Source organism: Dipteris shenzhenensis, chromosome 28 (genome assembly GCF_047967505.1).
Source record: "Dipteris shenzhenensis isolate YYH24624 ecotype China chromosome 28, Dip_SZ_1.0, whole genome shotgun sequence".
Taxonomy (NCBI): domain Eukaryota; kingdom Viridiplantae; phylum Streptophyta; class Polypodiopsida; order Gleicheniales; family Dipteridaceae; genus Dipteris; species Dipteris shenzhenensis.
This window is the reverse complement of record NC_141623.1, coordinates 25,855,024-25,876,949: the sequence shown is the minus strand read 5'-3', so window position 1 is coordinate 25,876,949 and position 21,926 is coordinate 25,855,024. Positions and strand designations below refer to the sequence as shown.

The 21,926-nt window shown below is 45.3% G+C and overlaps 1 protein-coding gene across 1 annotated transcript in view; it reads right to left on the bottom strand.

Moving 5' to 3' along the window:
* LOC147883380 (P-loop containing nucleoside triphosphate hydrolases superfamily protein) overlaps positions 1 to 20,166 on the bottom strand; it is a 59,156-nt gene extending 38,990 nt beyond the window's left edge. Inside the window, exons 1-6 of the mRNA XM_087399884.1 lie at positions 19,953 to 20,166; positions 19,582 to 19,743; positions 19,410 to 19,499; positions 19,168 to 19,296; positions 1,558 to 1,658; positions 1,336 to 1,453 (exon numbers count right to left, since the gene is read on the bottom strand). Coding sequence (XP_087256010.1) covers positions 1,336 to 1,453; positions 1,558 to 1,658; positions 19,168 to 19,296; positions 19,410 to 19,499; positions 19,582 to 19,743; positions 19,953 to 20,114 — 762 coding nt within the window. The 5' untranslated portion in view covers positions 20,115 to 20,166. The remainder of the gene's footprint in view (positions 1 to 1,335; positions 1,454 to 1,557; positions 1,659 to 19,167; positions 19,297 to 19,409; positions 19,500 to 19,581; positions 19,744 to 19,952) is intronic.
* Positions 20,167 to 21,926: the final 1,760 nt, after the last annotated feature.

Below are 21,926 nucleotides of genomic sequence, written 5' to 3'. Positions count from 1 at the left end.
CACGCTTCCCTCCAAAAAAGTCGAGTCTTTGCAGCAAAAAACAAACAAGTCCTGCTGTACTTTACTGTACCTGCAGGTGAGGCGTCCGTACAGTTGTACGGCAATCCGTACGACTGTACCGACAGTCTGTACGGCTGCCTCGAAGCAGCTGCGCCACCCGTGCCCACGCCCCAACGGCTCCCGTGCCCACGACACAGCCCGCGCTCTGGCTGCGCAATGCGCCGCCGCCCTGCAGCCTACGAAAAAACGCCGCGCAGCCCTCGCCTTCACCGTGGCCCTGATCTGCTGCGCCGTGCGCACTGATCTGCCGCACCCGTACTGTTGGTCGTCTTGCACAGGTATGACCGCGCCAGGTCCGTCCGTACAACCGTACGGACGACGTACGGCCGTACGGCTCTGTCCGTACGTCCGTACGGAAAGGGTAGGCTAGGGAGAGTAGGCTAGGGAGAGGAGGCTAGGGAGAGGAGGCAAGGGAAAGGAGGCTCTGATACCAGTTGAGAAGGGGGAGTGTAGTGGAAGAGAGCAAGAGAGTGAGAGTGAGAGAGAGTGACACTCTAGTGCGGGTGTGAAGAATAATGAGCCACACCACAAACTCACTTATGTTTTATTAGGATTAGGTTTACCCTATGACTGTCTTAAGACAGTCATAGGTGTCCTATCTTTTAATGAAGGGTTGGCAATGTGCCTTTACCCCAACACAATGTTCTCATGAATAGTTGCTCTCGTGTTTCCTTATCAAACATAATACAGAAGTTCAAAATGTTTGCAATTTTTTAAAAATTTAAGAAAACAAATAATATCTACGAAAAACTCGGCAGTTTGCATTCCTTATCCAGCTACTACCAATCAACATGCTTATGCTTTACACGAAAAACCCTTCTGCAATGCACTCATCATTGTTAACAAGTGCTCCAGACAAGGCCACCATGGAAACAATTGACTTAGGAGTTAGGGAGTAGATCCAATCAGCCTGTCTGATGAAAAACAAGCAAATGTGCACCGGTCTCCAAGGGAAATTCGATTGCATAGCAGCATCCATCTAATTAAAAGGATTCACAGTGGCGTCTGTGAACCTGTGTGGGATGCTCTACAATTTTCGTCACTTTTCTCAATCCAGCACTAATAGGTAAGCATAGCCTGAAGGTCATTCAGTAAATTCCAGCTATTTTCCCTCTTGCAAGAAGCTAGTAGAAAATGATGAGATCCTTGCACCTGTGAAATTTTCCTAGGCATCAAACAAACCTCATCTAATAGTACAATGAAGGTAGAAAAGTTCACGCATTATTTCCACGATCTGGCCATATGAAGATGACACGAATATCAGCTTTGAATTACCCGAAATTGTTGTACTGCTTGAGGAACAATTGTGTCTTTTTCATTGCCCTCCACTTCTGTGAGCGTTAACGTCACTGGATTATGAAGTACGAGCTTTTTTAGCTTTTCCACATCTGCACTGTCCATTGCTCAAATGATTTCAAAAGATCAGATATTTGAATGTGAGTTGACTGGCTTAGAAGAAGAAAACTGGGCACGGAATTCCAGGCAGCAATAGCATACCTGGAAGTGGCTGACATTAGAAGGCACTGGCATCTTCGTGGTATATGTGGTGCGAGATTTCGAATGTCTTCCTCATACCCATAAGAAAGAAGAAGATCTGCCTGTGCCATAAGACGAGATGAATGGTATAACTTAAATGAGGTGAGATCTGCCTATGCCATAAGACGAGATGAATGGTATAACTTAAATGAGACTAGAGCTCAGTAAAACTCAGTAATTGGCCTTAAAAATAAAAAAGAATGATGCACCCAAAATGTGAACTTTACAAACTAGACAGATAATTTACCCAAAATGAGAACAAAATTGCAGTGATGTGCAGGATTCTCAAAAGTATTGAACATGGGGATGGGCACTCTTAAACCAGGAATTCACAACACCAGCATTTACACATGCATGGACAGGCTATACACCACACACCACCAGGCCCTTCATGATACTCCACTCCCCATTGGGGCCTCCACCCATGTATTTGATGTATCTAACCAGACTTCACATTGGATCTAATTTGATATAATGATGATCTTCTTAGCATTTAGCATGGGTGATGATGCTCATTTAGTCGCTCCACCCTTTCCACTTATTTGTATCAGGTTTCTCACAGTCTCATAGACCCATCAAACACCCCCCCTCTCTCTCTCTCTCTCTCTCTCTCTCTCTGAAATTACACAGCAAATCACAAAGGGGAAGGCTGACATGCTAGCATGGAAGGATGTGGTCAAAAAGGGTACAACAGCCCCCAAGAGGGAGCTAATTTCTGAAACCCTAGAGGAGGAAAAGAGACAGCATAGCAGAGCATTGAATGTACTAGTGCGAGGGTTAGATGTAGGAGACACTCCAATGGGAGATGCAAAATCTTTATTTCAGAAAATGGAGATAATTCTCACATGCGATTCAGCCTGGCGCGTTGGGAAAGAAGACATGCCCAAGAGACCTATGGTTATCAAAATGAGGACAGCCACAGACAGATCCAATTTCCAAGAAGTGAGGGCACGATTGAAGGGGACTAGAATCTTTCTAGATGATGACCTAACACTACTACAGCAAGATCAGAGAAGAGAGGGCACGGTCAAGGTTATGGCTGCGAGACAAGAAGGAAAGTGGGCTGTGTACCGAGATGGAAAAATCATTATTCAGGACAGAAAATGACAACAAAGAGGGGACAAGTGGAGAAGTGAGCAATGCCAACCGTGACAAGAAGGGCAAGGAGATAGTGAAAGACAATAAATGACGGTGTCTAAATGATGGAGGAAGAGACTTAGAACAACTACGCATGGCTGTATCGAATTGCAATGGCACGCTTTGGTCCGATCCAAGGGGGTTCCTAGAGACATATGCTGACCGAGATGTTATTTTTTACACCGCGACACATGAGAGCCCAGAGAGAGGGCTGCCCGATGTGGTGGGCTACACATGGGAGTCGACCCATAGGAAAGAAACCCGGAGAAGGAATGGATCCTGTGGATCAGGAGGGGTAGCTGTCCTATTCAGAGCACATCTGAGACCATGCATATCCGTAGTACAGAGAGAGGAGCATGCATGATACATGTGGATATGATTACAGCCACCAGGGGCCCGTGCACTTTACATAGCAGTATGTTACTTTCCCCCAGAGGGTTCCCCTTATGCAGCTGAGGTCACGACAGACAAACATAACCCATTTGAGACGATCCATGACGACATCATTGAATTCTCTAGAATTAGGGACATTCTCCTTCTAGGGGAATTCAATGCACGTACAGGGGATCTACAGGTGGGGCTACTAGATTTCACACATGAGAGGAACCCTCACATGATTCCAGAGCTAGATGCCACCGAAATGGGGATACTGAGACATTCCGCAAATGCCCCAAATGTGACCGAATACAGGAGACAGTTACTTGATCTAGGCGTGATACATGATTTGATCATATATAACAGTCTCCAGCGATGGCCATCATCAAGAGGACTCACATGCTTTCCACACGGAGGGGGGACAAGTACAGTAGACTATCTCCTCGGCTCACTATCCTTCACATCGAGGATATATGACTTCACAGTGCCTCCACCACCACTTGGAGCCGATCACACATATTTGGCATTCAATATATCAGCCGTTATACCTCACATAGATCAGTGCCCCTAGAGACAGCCATGCACCCAGGTTCATTTTGATCCAGCCCTCGATCCGGTCTACACCAGTCTTTTGGCTAGAGAGCTCTCTGACTTACTTGGAGATGGCGGAGACTTGGATTTGACTCAGGCCTCAGACACACTTGTTATAGTCATACAAGATGCTGCCAGTAGATCCTTCCCCAGGACCCGACCAGACAGGCACGTGAGGGGAAGATGCCACAAAACTCATGGTTTGATGATGAGTGCATGGCCTTCAGAGCACACCTCACACAGGAACAGGCATTAGGTCACATGCCTACACATGAGGCACAGAGGATCTTCCGACGACTGACACACCGTAAGAGACGAGCTATCCTTTCACACAGAATGGAGGATATCATCAGCTCATTTCGAGGGGGTGACCCCACTACTGGATGGGGGTTCCTGATAGAGAGGAAGCTGCCTATCCCTATCATGGACCCATCTACGTGGCACACTTATGCATGCTCCCTATATGATGTCCCCGATCAGGCTCAGCCCGATATGTCATCTATGCTGAGGCCCATGCATTGTTATCTATTCACTACACGGAATATACAAGATGCACTACGACGGTTGAATAATCAGAAGGCACAAGATCATGAGGGACTACGAACGGAACACTTTGCACATGGCCATGATGTTTTAGCCCCGATCCTAGCACAGATGTTTAATCATGCAGTATGCCACAGCTTCCCACATACTTGGTGCACCACCACCATAGTCCCGATACACAAAGCAGGGGATCCTATGGACACGGGGAACTATCGCGCTCTCATGATTGGCCATACATTGGCCAAGATCTATGGGTCAATACTAGAGAGGGTACTTAACCACACAGAGCTCCATGGGCAGCGAGCACTAGGGCAGGCGAGTTTCCGGAGACAACACTCCACTTTGGGTCATATCTTTACTTTGCATACCATCATCGAGGAAGCCAAAGCCCGACACCGGAAAGTCTACGCTTGTTTTGTAGACTTTCGGAAGGCCTTCGACACTGTCCCACGAGCCCATCTCATCACGAGATTGCACGAGCTACAGATCCCAAAGACGTTGATTTGGGGGGTTATAAGCCTATATGAATCGGTCAGAGGAAGAGTCCAAGCCCCAGGAGGTATATCAGATTAGGTTGAGAGCACAATTGGGGTGAAGCAATTCACCGACCCTCTTTGGACTCTACATCGATGATATCACATCCTTCCTAGACCGACTGGGCAGAGAGGGCTCACCATTGGCTGACCTCCTGATTCAGATATTACTATATGCCGACGACATAGTTCTTCTATCTTCATCGGCCGAGGGATTACAAAAGCATCTGGACGCCCCTGAGGTATTCTGCAGAGAGAGGGACCTGACTATCAACCTTGGCAAGACCAAGGTCATGATCTTTAATACCTCACATTCAGCGCTTCTTCGACGCAACTTCACATACAGAGGGGAGCCAGTGGAGATAGTACAGTCATATACATAACTGGGCACGGTCTTCACGGGACCCATTTTCTCGATGCCCCAAGTTACCAGGGCACGACTCACACGAGGCCGGAGCGCTTTGACCCGACTAGAGAGACAGTGCTTCCAGGCACATTTCCAAGATCCTCCAACGAAGAGCTGGCTCCTCGACACTCTAGTACGGCCAACCGCCTTGTACGCAGCGCCCTTCGGGACGAGTGACATTCCAGCAGCAGATTGGAGTAAGTTTGAGAGGCTACAAGTCTAAATGGGATCCAGGATGATACGGAGTAAACCCTCACTTCCACATGAGATCATATAGGCAGAGTTTGCCATGACGCCACTATATGTCAATGCTATCTTCCAGACAGTGACTTTCATTCATAGGGTATGGGCTCTGCCTCATTGGAGACTACCGACGGTAGCTTTGGAATCATCCCGACGCCTAGCAGGTGAGGGAGCAGCCACCTCGTATGCACGCATAGACACATGGCTGACTAGCCATGGCATTCAGATGGACAGACTACCCCCATTTCAGTATAGCATGGATGCCCCTCCTGAGCGACTTCCGCTTTTCGTGCCTTTTTATGCCACATAGGACATTTAGTCCTATGCGACACCTAGGACACTTAGTCCTAGGGTCTACCTCAAGTACCTTGTACTTTCATTTCTCTAAGTTAGTTGACATGACAGCTTATCACTCTTGACTCTAGTGCTTGCTCCCGCGCCCACTGCACCTACAATGGTATCAAAGCGGGCATTACTCACTCCCCCAGCACTCTCCAGCCTCCCTGAGCCCCTCCATTTCTCTTTGGGAGCTAGTCATTTGCTGGTCGACTGTTTCAACAGCTCGTTTTTGGGTTTGTGAGCAGTTCTAGGGACTTCTAGGAGCTTTTCATCGCGGTAACTTAGCTTCTCCAGCTTTCTCTTGATAGGCAACTTCACAGGCGGCTGTTACAGCACTTCGAAGATCTCCATCAGCTGGCTTAGGCCTTGTACGGCTGTCCTTTCATCTCGGGTCACTTCTACAGCAAGCGTATGTAGACCGCGACCTGTCTAGTGCACTCTACAAGGACCTCCAACAGCTACATCTTCAGTTCGAAGCCTTTTGAGGCAGTTCCAGCCACCCTGTAGCTGCTCCTTCACCTCGACTTGCTGCTGCTGCCCTGCTAGAGACTCTATCTCCATCCTAGGTACCTCTCCTAGCTAGGCGACTAGCTGGATACACTTTTCCAGCTCGCAATCTGCACGAGGCTCTAATTCAAGGCACCTTCAAGTGACGAATGCTCATCTACAGCAGGCGCCTACCCCACACGAGTCATCCAGGAGCCTCTCTTGGGTTTCCAGCCGGTTCTCAAAAGGATCCGCTCAGTTTCAGCCCCCCTTTGCTGAACCTACTGCATTTTGACAGTTTTTTACTGTCCAACCCTAATTTCCAACAGGAAAATTTAGGGCTTTTGACATTTGCACCTTCAATTTGTCAATACAACACCTTGGACAAGGTTGACAACTGAAATCCTTCCCAAAATTGAAGCTTTCAGTCAAATTCAGGTTTAGGACTGTCACATTGTGCCACGTCATCACTCAGGCCTTCCAAATTTGGGGCTTTTGTGTTAGGAGCTCAGATTCAGCTGGTATTTAGGACAGCAAGACATATTTTTGCAGTTTAAAGCCTTGAGGCTATCCTTGTTAGAATTATAGATATAATTCAGCAGTGACCAATGTAATTTAATAAGCTAGTTAGGGGCACATTTCCCTCTTTAAGAGGTTTTTCCCTCTAACCGCAGTTAGTTCACTAACTATGATTAGTGACTACTAAGGTTTTGTCACTAGGACAAGACAAAACCTCATCTCTAACTCTTTCAGTTGTACTCTTTTACACTCTTCTATTGCAACCAAGCTATCAAGCTTTCAGCTCTCAAGCTCACTCTCTTGCTCTCTCTCTCTCTCTCTCTCCAAAACTCTCACATTTGGTATCAGAGCAGGTTGATCCTGCTCCCTGCTCCTTCCTCGTTCAGCTCCAGCCTCCAGCCCACGCTCCTACTGCCGCTCCTACTGCTACATCCCCTCCGTACAACTCGAAGCAATCAAAAGACTGTCTGTACAGTCCGTATGACGTACGAAATCCGTACCCTGCACGTCCCGTACCAGCTGCATCATCGCTATTCGTACTTGCCGTACCCTGCATCACTCCCTACCTACCGCACCGTACATGCTGCTTCCATACCTATCGCTCCTGCAATCTCTTCCATACTGTACCGTACAGCTTGTCGCCGTACCGTCCTGCATCAGCACCGTACAATCTACGTTCGTCGTACATCATCAACGCCGTACGACTGTACTTTGCCGTACTGTCTCGCAAATCCGTACGTCCGTACAATAGAAATTTGGGGCTTTCAATTTTGCAGTACAATTTCTTGAAGAAATTTAGGGATTTTGTAATTACACTGCAATTTCGTAGTGAAATTTGGGGCTTTTGCAGACAGAGCGCAATTCTTGCAACATTTGGGGCTTTTAATCAATTTGCCCCTTTCCGGTTGCAATTTCGGACCTATTTTGGGGCTTTTGTGTTGAGAGAGCAATTTTGGAGATTTCAGTTCATACTGCCCTTCTTGAAGTGTTTTGCAGCACTTTTGGCAGGTTCTGGAGAGTTTTTGATGCTTGGACAGATTTCTGACAGTGCAAGTGCAAAAATCTGAGTTGCATTTACAGCCAGTGCTTGGCTGTGTTTTTTTGGGAGTTGTGCATTTCATTCCCAGTAAGGGAATTCAGTTTTGTATCTGCTTAAATCTCTTCCTCAGATATGGCCCAGCAAAATCAGAATGACTTCCAGTTTGGTGGTCTTTCACAGGAAGACAAGTTGGATGGTACCAACTACTCCCTTTGGAGTTTTATGGTACGCAATATTCTGATTTCTCGCAACTTATGGGATTATGTGAATGGGGGTGAGATCCGACCAGCAGGTATGGCACCTAATACCCCTCCTCAGCAAGGAGGTGGAAGAGGTCGTGCATAGGGTGCAGCTGCAGAACAAGTTGTTGGTGCAGCTATAGCCACTACTCCAGAGCAGAAGAGATGGGATTCACGGGATGCCTTAGCTTTGTCATGCATCTCTCTTTCAGAGAAAAGATTTATCATTCCGCATATCCGGTCGTGTAAGACCTCGAAGGCAGCGTGAAATATCTTAGAAAGCATGTATGCAGCCTGGAATGATGCAAGGGTATCTTTCTTGAAAAGAGAGTTAAGTAATACACATATGGAAGAGGGTGACTCCATGTCAGTCCACCTCACAAAGCTACAGGATCTCAGAGAGCAATTATTGAACATAGATGAGATTATTCCTGATTCAAAGATGATTACTACCACTCTGAATTCTCTTCCTGAGTCTTATCTCAGCTTTCATACCTCACTGAACTTATCATTGAGGGGGGGTGCAAATCCTCTCACTTTTCATGAGTTGATAGGACTTCTGCTTCAGGAAGAGCAGACCACGAAAAACTTGGCTTCACATGCAGGTGAACAAGCTATGCTCTCAAAGTTTAAGTCAAAAACAAAGGGACAAGCAAAGACATCAGTAAATCAGCCTTCCAGTGGGTCAGGACAGCCTTCACAAAAGGCTAAAAATGATGCAAGTAAGCCCAAGAAGAAGGATTTTTGTCATTACTGCAAAAAACCAGGTCATCACATTGCAAAATGCACGAAAAGGCTTGCAAAAGAGAAGAAAAACAGCTCCGGTATGGCTGTTTCAGTTCAGCTCCTCATGCATCTGACAGTGGGGAAGCTGCAGCCAACTTTGTTGGACAGGATTATGCCTTTTTATCTTGCATTTCAAATTCTAGGCTGGCTGCTCCAGATGCTCGGGATAGTACAGCCACTTGTAATGATGATGCATATGCATTTTTGACTTGCAGTTATGACTTTTCCACGGATGCATCTGCTTTCAGTGTCAATGAAACACTGAACACTTGGTATTTTGACAGCGATGCATCCAAGCATATCACTTCTAGGAAGTGTCTTTTTACTTCCTTGCATCCACCTCCCCTTGGTAAGAAAGTCACTTGTGCCAATAGCTCGTCATATTCAGTACGTGGCACACGAGAAGTTGAGCTTACTGCCATTGATGGCTCAGTTTTCAGACTTTCAGATGTCTTATATGTGCTTGGTATCACCAAGAATCTTCTTTCAGTGTCCACTCTTAACAGAGCTGGATTTCAGGTCATCTTTGAGGATGACAAATGTGCTGTCCGAGACAAGGAAAATGATTATGCCTTAAGATTATATGGTACTCTGCTGCGTGGGCTTTTTCAGCTTGATCTTTTTGAGAAAAGAGCAGCCCATGCTCTTGCAGTTTCTACCCCTACTGATGCCATGCAGAATGCAGAATTATGGCATGCCCGATATGGCCACATGCATTACAACAGCTTGATGACACTTTAGAAGCACTCTATGGTTGATCGCCACCTCTTGAGATACCTCCTCCACATGCCTGTGAAGGGTGCATTTTAGGCAAGATGCATAGATTCCCCTTCAAAAAGGATGGTTCAGTTAAAGCTGTCCGCAAATTACAGCTTATACACAGTGATGGCTATGGTCCCATGAGGACTCCATCATTGGGTGGTCATCTCTACTTTGTTACCTTTATTGATGATTACTCCAATTTCACTTGGGTCTTTGGGTTGAAGCGCAAATCAGAAGTATTCATGGTGTTTAAACACTTTTCAGCCATGGTTGAAAATGAAACCGGACTCAAGATACAGACATTGCGCACAGATAGAGGTGGGGAATACTTGTCTGCAGATTTGAATGCTTTTCTAAAAGGCAAGGGTATTGTGCATCAGCTCACAGTGAGGCTGACCCCTCACCAAAATGGCGAAGCTGAGAGGAAAAATAGAACTCTTATGGAGATGGACAGATGTATGCTAAAAAGCAGACACATGCCTCACAAATTCTGGCTTGAAGGTCTGATGTGTGCCAACTACATTTTAAATCGGGCTCCCACTAAGGCTTTGAAAACAAAAACTCCCTATGAGGTCTCGAATGGGAGAAAGCCTTCAGTGGATCATTTCCAAGTCTTTGGATGCCTTGCATATGCTCATGTGCCAGTTGAGTTTAGGCACAAGTTGTCAGATAAGGCAATTACGTGCATATTTGTTGGGTACAGTGCAGAAAGCAAGGGGTACCATCTCTACAATCCTGCTACACGCAAAATCATTGTCAGTAGAGATGTGATATTTGCATAAAATTCAGCTCACACTCAGGCTGAATTTCATATGCCTTCTTCTTCAGAGGATGTTTTTGAGGGGTTGCTACCCATTGCCTTGGGTTCCCCTGCTGATATTTCTGATGCAAATCAGATTTTACAGCCACCTCCCGATGCTTTAGTTCAGCCACAGGATGTCTTGCCACCTCCACAGGCAGTGGAACAGGTGGTGCAGCAAGAAATTGTAGACATACATGCAGCAAAAACAGTCCCAAACTAGCTGTTACAGACTCTCAGGGAGAGTAAAATTGATGGTCCATTACCTGGCAGGACTCGCAGTGCAGCAAGGCACATGGAAGGTGCTAATTCAATGGAATCAGCATATGCAGGTACTCTTCTTGATGAGGAGGAGCCTGCAACATTCGAAGAAGCAAAGGACAATGTGCATTGGATGAATGCCATGCACGATGAGTTGCAGTCCATTCAAAAAAATCAGACTTGGGATGTTGTAGACTTGCCACCAGGTAAACATGCCATTGGCACACGATGGGTTTTCAAGGTCAAACGGAAGCCAGATGGCTCCATTGACAGATATAAGGCAAGGCTGGTTACTAAAGGCTATGCTCAGAAAAAGGGCATAGATTATGAGGAGACATTTGTTCCTACATCCCGGATGACCACCATCCGATCTGTTATTGCAATGGCTGCACATTTTGAGTGGAATGTTCATCAGTTGGACATAAAAACAGCCTTCTTAAATGGAGTTTACTGGAAGAGGTGTATGTCAAACAACCTCCAGGCTTTGAAATTACAGCAAATGCACTTCAGGTATGCAAGCTAAACAAAGCTTTGTATGGGCTGAAACAGGCCCCTCGTGCATGGTATGCCAAGATTCATGCCTTTTTGACCAGCAAGGGGCTGCACAATAGTCCTACTGAGAGCACCCTCTACATCAAGATGGATGGGGGGGAAATTTTAGTCATCCTTCTTTATGTCGATGACTTACTGCTCACAGGGTCCAATGAAGATAAAATTGCAGATTTCAAAGCTGATTTGCAGACTACCTTTGACGTGTCGGATTTGGGGCTGCTTCACTTTTATTTGGGGATCCAGTTCTCTCAAGAGAGACGTGGCATTGTTATGTCTCAATCCAAGTATGTGCAGAAACTCTTGGACAGATTTAACATGCATAATCAAGCCCATAGCCACTCCCATGGAGCCGGGGCTGAAACTCACAATGCATGATGCAGGAGAATCAGTTGATGCCACATCTTACAGTCAGGCTGTTGGATGTCTCATATATCTCTGCAACACTAGACCTGATATTCAGTTTGCAATATCTCAGGTGAGCAGGTACATACAGCCCAAAAACTATGCATTGGCACGCAGTTAAGTGCATCTTCCATTATTTACAGGGCACGAAGTCTTTTGGCTTGTTATTTCCCAGGGGGGGTGACTTGCAGATGCATGCCTATAGTGATTCAGATTGGGCTGGTGATTATGACACTAGGCAGTCCACTAGTGGCAATTGTTTCTTTTTGGGTAAATCTTGCATTTCCTGGATGAGCAAGAAACAATCTACAGTGGCTACTTCATCATGTGAAGCTGAGTACAGGGCAGCTTTCACAGCAACAGTTGAATGTGTCTAGCTGCGACGTCTATTTGCTGATCTTCATTTGTCTTTGGAGGGTCCTTCTCCAATTCTCACTGATAGTCAGAGTGCCATTGCAGTGGCAAAGAATCCAGTGTTTCATGCTCGCACGAAGCACATTGAGATTCACTATCACTACGTCAGAGAGAAGTTGCATGCAGGAGAGATCAGTATGATCTTTGTGTCCACACATGACAACGTTGCAGATATTTTCACCAAAGCACTACCACGTGAAAAGTTTGAGGCATTTCGCAGTGCCCTGAACTTATATCCGTTTGGTGATTGATCAGCCTTGTACATGACATTGGCACTGCAGGGGGGTGTTAGAATTATAGATATAATTCAGCAGTGACCAATGTAATTTAATAAGCTAGTTAGGGGCACTTTTCCCTCTTTAAGAGGTTTTTCCCCCTAACAGCAGTTAGTTCACTAACTGTGATTAGTGACTACTAAGGTTTTGTCACTAGGACAAAACCTCATCTCTAACTCTTTCAGTTGTACTCTTTTACACAACCAAGCTATCAAGCTTTCAGCTCTCAAGCTCACTCTCTTGCTCTCTCTCTCTCTCCAAAACTCTCACAATCCTTTGGTCACTTTGTCAGTGCATTTCTACTTGTACTATTTACAACGGCTGGGAACAATCGCGACTTATTTGGCATTCTTCGTGAAGATGATAAGTTGGATGAGACCAACTATCCGATGTGGTCTTATCTCATGAAACATATTCTTGTTGCAAGGCACTTTTGGAATAATGTTTCTGGGGTTGATCCGAGGCCAGCCAATGCTACAGTGGCTGCCCCTACTGATGGTCCCTCTGCAGAGGGTACTCCTCCTGATGCCTTATCCTCTAGCACCCCTGTTGTTGCTCCTCCAACTCAGGAACAATCAAGATGGGATGCAAGAGATGCAAATGCACATTCCTGTATTGCTTTATCATGCAAGAGAATCATTATTCCACACATCCAGTCTTGCGAGACAGCAAAGGATGTTGGGACAAATTGGCTTCCCTTTATCAGATTCGCAATGAGGCACCTGTTGCATATTTAAGAAGGCAATTGCAGGAAGTCAGTATGAATGAAGGTGACTCTATGGATGCATACCTGACAAAGGTCAAGGACCTCATGGAACAACTTGCCAATATTCATGAGGTAGTGCCAAATTCTTAGCTTGTCAGTACCACATTGAATGGACTGCCAAATACATATCAAGGGTTTGCTACAACCCTTCGATTAGTCGCCATAGGTAATCCAGACCACTATTCTTTTGATCAGCTAGTCACTTTGCTTTTGCAGGAAGAGCAAAGTCGTGCTAATAGACAAGCTATTATTCATGATCATGCATTTGCTTCACTGCAGATAGGAAAAGCCAAGGCTTTCAAGCCTATAGGCAAGCCGAAATATGCGCCTAACATTCGCAATTCATCCAATGCATCTAAAAATACAGCAGATAAGTCAAAGAAGAAAAGATGCCACTATTGTCGCAAGCCTGGGCATGAAATTTCAGAATGCAGGAAGCGCATTGCTTCAAAGAAAAAGAAAGCAGGATTGACAGTTAATGCCTCACATGCAATTGAATCCCAGGAGCCAGCAGATGCCTCACATGCACATGCTCTAAAAGATGATTGGGCATGGGCTGTCCATTGCTCCTTTAATCCCTCCCAAGTTGATGGATTCTTTACAGCTAATGATGCTCAGACTTGGTATTTTGATAGTGGTGCTTCCAAGCACGTCACATCATGCAGACAGTTGTTTCATTCCTTGGCTCATGCACCTCGTGGAGGAACTGTCATATGTGCTAATAATGCCTCCTATGCTGTAAAAGGAATTGGAAATGTGCAGCTCACATCCATTTCAAGCCATCCTGTCACTTTGACTAATGTTCTTTTTGTGCCCGGAATTGAAGTCAACTTGATTTCAATTTCAGCATTTGTGACTTCAAGTTTCAGAGTGATTTTTGATGGATACACATGCCTAGTATATGATCTTCAAGATGACAATGCCATAGTTCTCACTGGAACTTTGAAAAAGGGGCTTTATCACGTTGATGATCACTCAGCTGCACTCTCTATTGAAGCAAATCAGCTGCACTCTCTATTGAAGCATTTGTTATTTCAGATTCACAGCTTGCTGAAACTCATCTTTGGCATGAGAGAATGGGTCATCTCAATTATAGAGCTCTTGCCGAGTTACATTCACAGGACATGGCAAATGATGTACCTCAAATTCACACAGTTTCCAAACATGTGTGTGAGGGTTGTCTTTTGGGTAAGATGCATCGGTTTCAAAAGGAAATTGCAACTAGTGCACAGTGATGTCTGTGGCCCAATGAGGACACATGCCATTGGTGGGTACAAATATTTCATCACTCTCATTGACGACTTCACAAGATATTGCTGGGTATCTGCTTTAAAAGCCAAATCTGAAGTGTTCTCATGCTTTCAGAGGTGGCTGAATATGGTTGAGAATGAATCAGGATGCAACCTTGTCACCCTCAACACAAATAAGGGGGGGGGAGTATATGTCAAAGGAGTTTGATACATTTTTGTCTTCACGGGGCATTGTTCACTCATGCACTACTCCTTACACTCCTCAGCATAATCCTATTCCTAAAGAAAGAACAGGTCCACTATGGAGATGGCTAGATGCATGCTTAAGGCCAAGTCCTTGCCCAATAAATTTTGGCTTGATGCAGTGATGTGTGCCAACTATGTGCTGAATAGATCACCTACAGGGCATTGAGGACTGTTACACCTTATGAAGCATGGAAAGGCAAGAAGCCTTCACTTTCACACATGAGAGTTTTTGGGTCTCTTGCATATGTTCATGTGCCATCTAAGCTGAGACATAAGCTTGATGACAAGGCAATCAAATGCATATTTATTGGTTACAGCCAAGAAAGCAGAGGGTATCGGTTATACCAACCAAATACTGAGAAGATTATTGTCAATAGAGATGTAATCTTTGCTGAACCTTCGGCTTCTCCTCTTGTAGACTGCAAAGCTAAGCCAGAAGTTGACATGTTTGATACCTGTGACTCTTGGTTACCTCTGCCTTCCTCAGAGGGGGACTTTGACCAGCAACATGAGCCTCCTGCAGGCCCTCCAACAAGCAATGATCAGCCAGTACCCCATGCTAGTTTGCAGGTTTCTCTTCCAGCACAAAATGATCCCACTATTCATGATGCAGTGATTGAAGATAGAGCTGTCAATAGACAGCTAAGGCAAGTTCCCAGATGGCTTCTTGATACATTGAGGGACAGCAAACAAGATCAACCTCTTGCTGCCCGGACAAAATCAGGGAATAGACAGATGCATGGTCACTTTCTTGAGTTTGCACTCCTTGCTACAGCTTGCAATGAAGAGCCTTTGTGCCATAAAGATGCTTTTGACAGCAAAGAGTGCATGGATGCAATGAGAGCTAAGTTACAATCCATTGCCAAAAATGACATGGGAATTAGTAGATCTCCCTCCCGGCAAGCATGCCATTGGTACCCGGTGGGTCTACAAATTAAAAAGGAAATCTGATGGCAGCATAGATCGACACAAAGCACATCTTGTTGCAAAAGGGTATGCGCAACAACAAGGCATTGACCTTGAGGAGACCTTTGCTCCCACATCCAGGATTACTACTATTAGATGTGTCATGGCCATTGCAGCCCATCACCATTGGCAAGTGCACCAACTTGACATCAAGACTGCCTTTCTTCATGGAGATCTGTAGGAAGAAGTTTATGTGACACAACCTCCTGGCTTTGAGTTTGTTAATTCTGAAAACAAGGTATGCCGGCTTACAAAAGCCCTTTATGGTTTGAAGCAGGCACCCAAGGCATGGTATGCCAAAATTCATGCACACTTACTATCCCTTGGTTTTCATAATAGCCCCACAGAGCCCACTCTTTATGTCCGTGGGAGTGGCTCTGATTTTTTAGTGCTGATTTTATATGTGGATGATATGCTAATCACAGGCCCAGATACTCAGCATATTCCAGCTTTCAAGCCTGATGTACAACAAGCTTTTGAAATGTCAGACATGGGACAGCTACACTATTACTTGGGCATTCAGTTTGCTCATGTTGAGGGGGGTATCATGATGTCACAGTCCACGTATATTGGACAGCTCCTTGATCGTTTTCAGTTTGATGATTGCAAGCCAATCTCTACTCCAGTGGACCCTGGCTTCAAATTTTCAGCTCATGATGGGAGCCCACCATGTGATATCACTCTTTACCAGCAGGCTGTTGGATGTCTCATTTACTTAAGTCACACCAGACCTGACTTACAGTATGCAGTATCCCAGCTCAGCAGGTTCATGCACATGCCCAGTTCACAGCATTGGCAAGCAATGAAGAGAGTCTTCAGATATCTCAAAGGCAGTCAGGATTTAGCCCTCTTCTATGGTGATCTGAGTTCACTTACCATGCATGCTTACACGGATAGTGATTGGGCAGGTTGTTCCGACACCAGAGTGTCACATACCGGCAATTTTTTTTGCTTGGCAGTTCATGTATCTCTTGGCTCAGCAAGAAGCAACCAACAGTTGCCACATCTAGCTGTGAGGCTGAGTACAGAGCAGCCTTCACCGCTACAGTTGAGTGTGTCTCGCTTCGACAATTACTTACAGATCTTGGTATTCGCCAAACATCCTCCACTATGGTCTACACTGACAACCAAAGTGCTTTGGCCATTGTGCGTAATCCAGTGTTTCATGCGCGTACCAAGCACATTGGAGTTCACTATCATTATGTTCGAGAGCAGTTGTCAGCAGGAGACATAGAGTTGTCCTATCTTCCCACAGAGGAGAACTGTTTACAAAGGTCCTCGTCCCAAGTTCAAAGTCTTCCGACAGGCTTTACACTTGGTTCCCTTTGTTACATCATCTAACATACCTTGTACATTCATAGGTGGCTATATCCTTTTGGATGAACATGTGCCACCATGACCAGAAAATACCAGGTATTCTGAGACGTTTTCTGAATACTTCAACCCATACCATGGAAGGGGGCTATATTGGAAGGGAGGTAGTCTATCCATGTGGAGCCCCAGTCGCTCAAACCATCTCTCTGTACGTGCATACCAGCACCTCTGATCTCCTCCTGCTGTAAGTGCCATAGAAGAGGATAGAGCTATCCATGGTAGCCTACTACGCCCCGAGGTATAATCCCCATATTGCCTAACTCGGTACAGATATGTGATGACCTAAAATGCAGCATCTAGCTGTAAAGGGAGTGACCCAAACTCAGCCTGAATGATCTAGTGAGAAACGGTTGACTTACCACGAATCATCTGTGATAACATGAGAACCTGTAGCCGCTCCACACGGGCCCACTCTGTATCCGATAAGTATGGCCCCCAACAAGGACTGTCGTACATTCCCGTTGGACGAGCCAAGGAGTCAAAAAGCAACCCCTTGGTGGTGGATCCTGAAAGTGCGAGCGGAAGCACTGCCTCTCTAGTCTGGCCAATGAGGCATGCCCTCTACTCAAGCGTGCCTGCATCGCGGGTCTCATAGTGAAGCTCGGTCCGGAGAAGATAACCCCAAGATAAGTGTAGGATGAAACTATCTCAACAGATGACCCCGCAAATGTGAAATGCTCCTAACGCAGATGCAACTTTCATCCCATCAGCTGAGGATTGAGACAGGGAGAGCAGCGGACCTGCACGTTATGCACACTGGGAGTGGTTGAGACAGAGGAACACTTTCTTTGCACCTGCCCAGCCTACTACGAGATCCAGGGACGATACCACTGCCTCTATCAGGACGGGAGTGGCTTCGGCCCACTATCACGCTTGATCCATTTCCATGACCAAGTCTGCATTGGTCTCTACCTGCTTGGGATGCGCCAACACAAGGAGACCTTGCTACGACAGATCAGAGAGCAACAGGAGGCGATCACACCACAAGATGTAGAGGTTGACCACAGACAACGACACGTCACAGATTTTTATGCATTCAAGTCAGCTCCCAGACACAGAGGGGTGGAGGAGGAGAAGGAGGAGGAGGCAGCCTGGATTACCCACGACAGAGGACTGCAGAGGCCACCCACGACACAGAGACCACCTAGAGCACACTCGATTGAGGTTCGCCCTATCACAGCTTTCCTCAGAGGGGACCGCCCGAGACGAGGGGTCACTTTGAACATAGCTCAGCGGGTTCAAAGATCGAGGAGACCACGCCCCCGTCCGATGCCACAGTATGAGACAACCAGACAGACTCAAATTCGAGACATTTTCACCGCTCATAGACGAGCCACCACAGTGCCCGGTTTCGGTTTCTAAGTTTCTAGTCCAGTTTTAGTTCTCAGCCTGCTCCCGATAGCAGATGGCACATGATATGATATGATATATTTATTTATTTTTGTACTTGTTTTTGTTTGAGCTAGTGAGCTCTTTTTATTTCGGCATAGTACTCAGCAAAGAGTCTTAGCACGCCCTTTGCCTCAGCCCCTTGTGGCTTGTATGAATTTTTCTCTTTGGTGTCACTTTGTCCCATAGGCCTTCTGTGGACATTAATCTCTCTCTCTCTCTCTCTCTCTCTCTCTCTCTCTCTCTCTCATTTTTCTCTTTGGTGTCACTTTGTCCCATAGGCCCACGAGGCCTTCTATGGACGTTAATATATCTTTCTTTTCTCTCTCTCTCTCTCTCTCTCTCTCTCTCTCTCTCTCACACACACACATTGTTAAACCTCTCTCGTTAACTTTAGTGTGAGCAAGTCATCCACTAGTTCTTTGGCTTACTTTTACCTGGTTTGTCCCATACTGCGAATTGGGTCTCTAATGGAGATTAATAAAACGTTTCCTTCTGTTTAGTTTTAGATATGTAAAGTAAAGAGTCGCCAAGTTTAACGGTAGAAAAGCAAATTTAAGCTTAATAAACTATGATATTTATTTTAATGCAGTATAGAGAAATATGCACAAGTAAAATTTAACAAAAAGATAAAGATGACAGCTAATAAACGTACACCACAAAAGATAGAAGAAACAGCATGGCCAATTCACCACAACTTCTTTAACGTGCATGTTACTAAAATGGCAGAAAGTCTCCCAATAGAACGATTTTGAAACTGATTATCACCGATTTAAACCGTCTTAAGTTCAGCACTGCTCGATAATCAATAGGCAACACTTGCACACATTTCAACACACATGCATTTGGGAAGAAGGAAGTCGGCAGCACGACAAATACCTCATCTAAGACCAGGCTAGATAAATGCTCCTGCAGTGAAGATACCCGGATTATCTTTTCCAAGATGCACGTCGCAAGGCACGCAGGTGTCGACACCACAATATCAGGGGGTCCAGCTAGTGCAGCTCTCTGTATCAATATTCAATGTGATAATGTTTTTTTATGTTATGTCACCAGTATCACCAATAACGCTCGAAGTTTAGACCTTAACATAGACAGCTTTGCAAAGGGAAGGCCATTACCAACGAAGATGCAGACATACTACTGGTTAGCTGCACGGCTTTCCACGTCCCTCCACAATGCTCTAATAACAATGTCACTTCAGAGTGTACCTACACATGATTATATCAGAACATTTTATTAGTAGTACAATACACGGTATACGAGTCCCGATGAAGGAAGCTAAGGACTCACCTGCTGACACAGCTCCCGGGTAGGAACTAGAACCAAAGCGCTTGGTCCTGAGACACTTGTGCCTGGGTTATTGACCCGGAAAAACTTCTGAAGCAAAGGAAGAAGGTAAGCAAGCGTTTTCCCTGAACCTGTTTTAGCTCGTGCCACCACGTCTTTCCCCTCCTACATCATGAACGATAAATATCAGAAAGTATACTAAGATGTCACTCTTCAGCGCTATCAAGCGAGCTATGAGTAATTTGTAATCTTGGTAGAGCTGGCCTGAATGATGAAGATAGGTTTCAGGCGTGTCGCAAGAGGTGCTTATCCTCGCAGAATGACGTGAATGCCACTTTCTGAGGATCTATTGAACGAAATGCTGCCATACTTACAAGGATTAAAGGAATTGCTTTGAGCTGGATGGGGGTAGGCTTAGAAAGGCCAAGCTTGGTGATGGCACGGAGAAGGCGAGGGTCGAGCCCCATCTCCTCAAAGCCAAGCTCGTCGTCATCTTGTTGATCCTCCTCCTCTCGAGTTTCCCTGCGAGTTTCCATTCCCAAAGACTCAAACGGAAATGAGCAACCCCATAGATGATAGATGGAAGCGCTTATATCTTTAAAAGGGTTCCTAAGGGTTAGGGCCTTACCACATGGATGAGGCTAGCATGGGTTTAGGGTGGGAATCTTGTTGTCATCATTACTCCCATCCTACACCAACTGGTCTAGGATGGATTTAGAATGGGAGAAGCCACTTTTTCTCCCATCCTAGACCATGGCCTCTAGACCTTGGCAGCCAGAATGGGTTCCCCTTTTCTAGGGATTCAAAAACATGCAAGGATGACATGTATCCTTGTCCCCAAGTGGTCCCCACCTCCTAAACACATGAAATGATGCCATGTGTCCTCTTCCTCCTAAACCCATCCCTAGTTCTTTTTTTGTTAGCACATGGTAGGATGGGAATAGGATAGAAATATGTATGGGACCACCTTTTCCCATTCCCATCCTATTTCTTCCCATGTGCTAAGCCCCTAAGGGTGTTAACATACTATGGGCGCCCAACATGCAATAAATGCATCTGAACTTAGGCTGGCAATCTTGCCCGTCCATGAGCCTTGGGCATGCCCATTGGCGGGCAAGTGTGTAAACACCCCAAGGTTGTTTAGACACTGCTGCAGTGCTAATAAGGTTGTTTAAACATTGCTTACCCCCTCCTCACAGCCAATGGGAATACATAAACCCCCATTTCAAGGATTGTGAAATGCAGAGAACAAGAACAAGAACTGAACTCACACTCCATTCCATTTCCACAGCAAGTGTGTCCTCTATTAAACCCTTGACCAAGCTAACTGCCTTGGCCTACAGTTACAATTGTAGGAAGCCACGTATCTGTCCATGTGGACCTCCGTGTGTCTCCACGTGTCATGACACATCACATTGCTTTTGTGTCTACTTCTTTGGTGACTAGTGCCAATTCAACATGAATAGGGTGCCAAGTGTATTGTAGATGTGTAGCCTCGTTGGCATGTCATTGCTTTCAAGTACACGATGATTCATACCTGTTCTCCCATCTGTAAACATGGATGACAAAAGACTTAGCATTTCTTCACTATGTAATAAACTTGTTGCTGCTTTATGTCTCTTACAATTTGATGGGACACTGCTTATGCAATCCATTCAACAATTGTTGATAAGCTTGTTCACTTCAAAGTGAAAAGTGATATTCATAACATGTTGTCTTGTTTGAGTCACTACTTTCATCAACTTTTTCTCGTAAAAGAGAATTTACAAATGTTTATCATCCCTCAATTACAATTCATAGTGTCCAAAGTCTATAGATTCCACAATAATTCTTGGTGTCATTTTTTTCAAACTCAACTTAGATTCTCCTTGCCTTAATTATGGAATAGAGAAACTTGAATCTTCAAAGTATTGGAGCAAATGGGAAGCCTAGGTAGCATTTGAATAGAGATGGAGAGAATTGTGACAGTTTTTGCAAGATTGGCAAGAGCAAAGTGGCTTGTTTTCTCCCATTGTCGTGACCTTTTTGAGCCGTGAAAGTGTCCAACATAATAGCTAAGATGTGGGAATGCACTATTAGAAACATGCATATGGAGCATTATTAAATGCATCAAGTTGAGTACTTTAAGCTTTTCAAGCAACCCTTGAATTGTTAGCTACCTAGTTTCTAAATTAGTTCAATCCTTGTTCAATCCAACATAAATGTGGCTAATTTGGCCTCATGGAAGTGAAGGTGTCTCCTACAAAGGCTGGTTATGACCCAAAAGTGTGTTCTGTAGGAGGATATTTATTTATGGTTAGACCTATTGACAATTTGGTAGATTCTCACAAGTGGACTAACCAATAGAT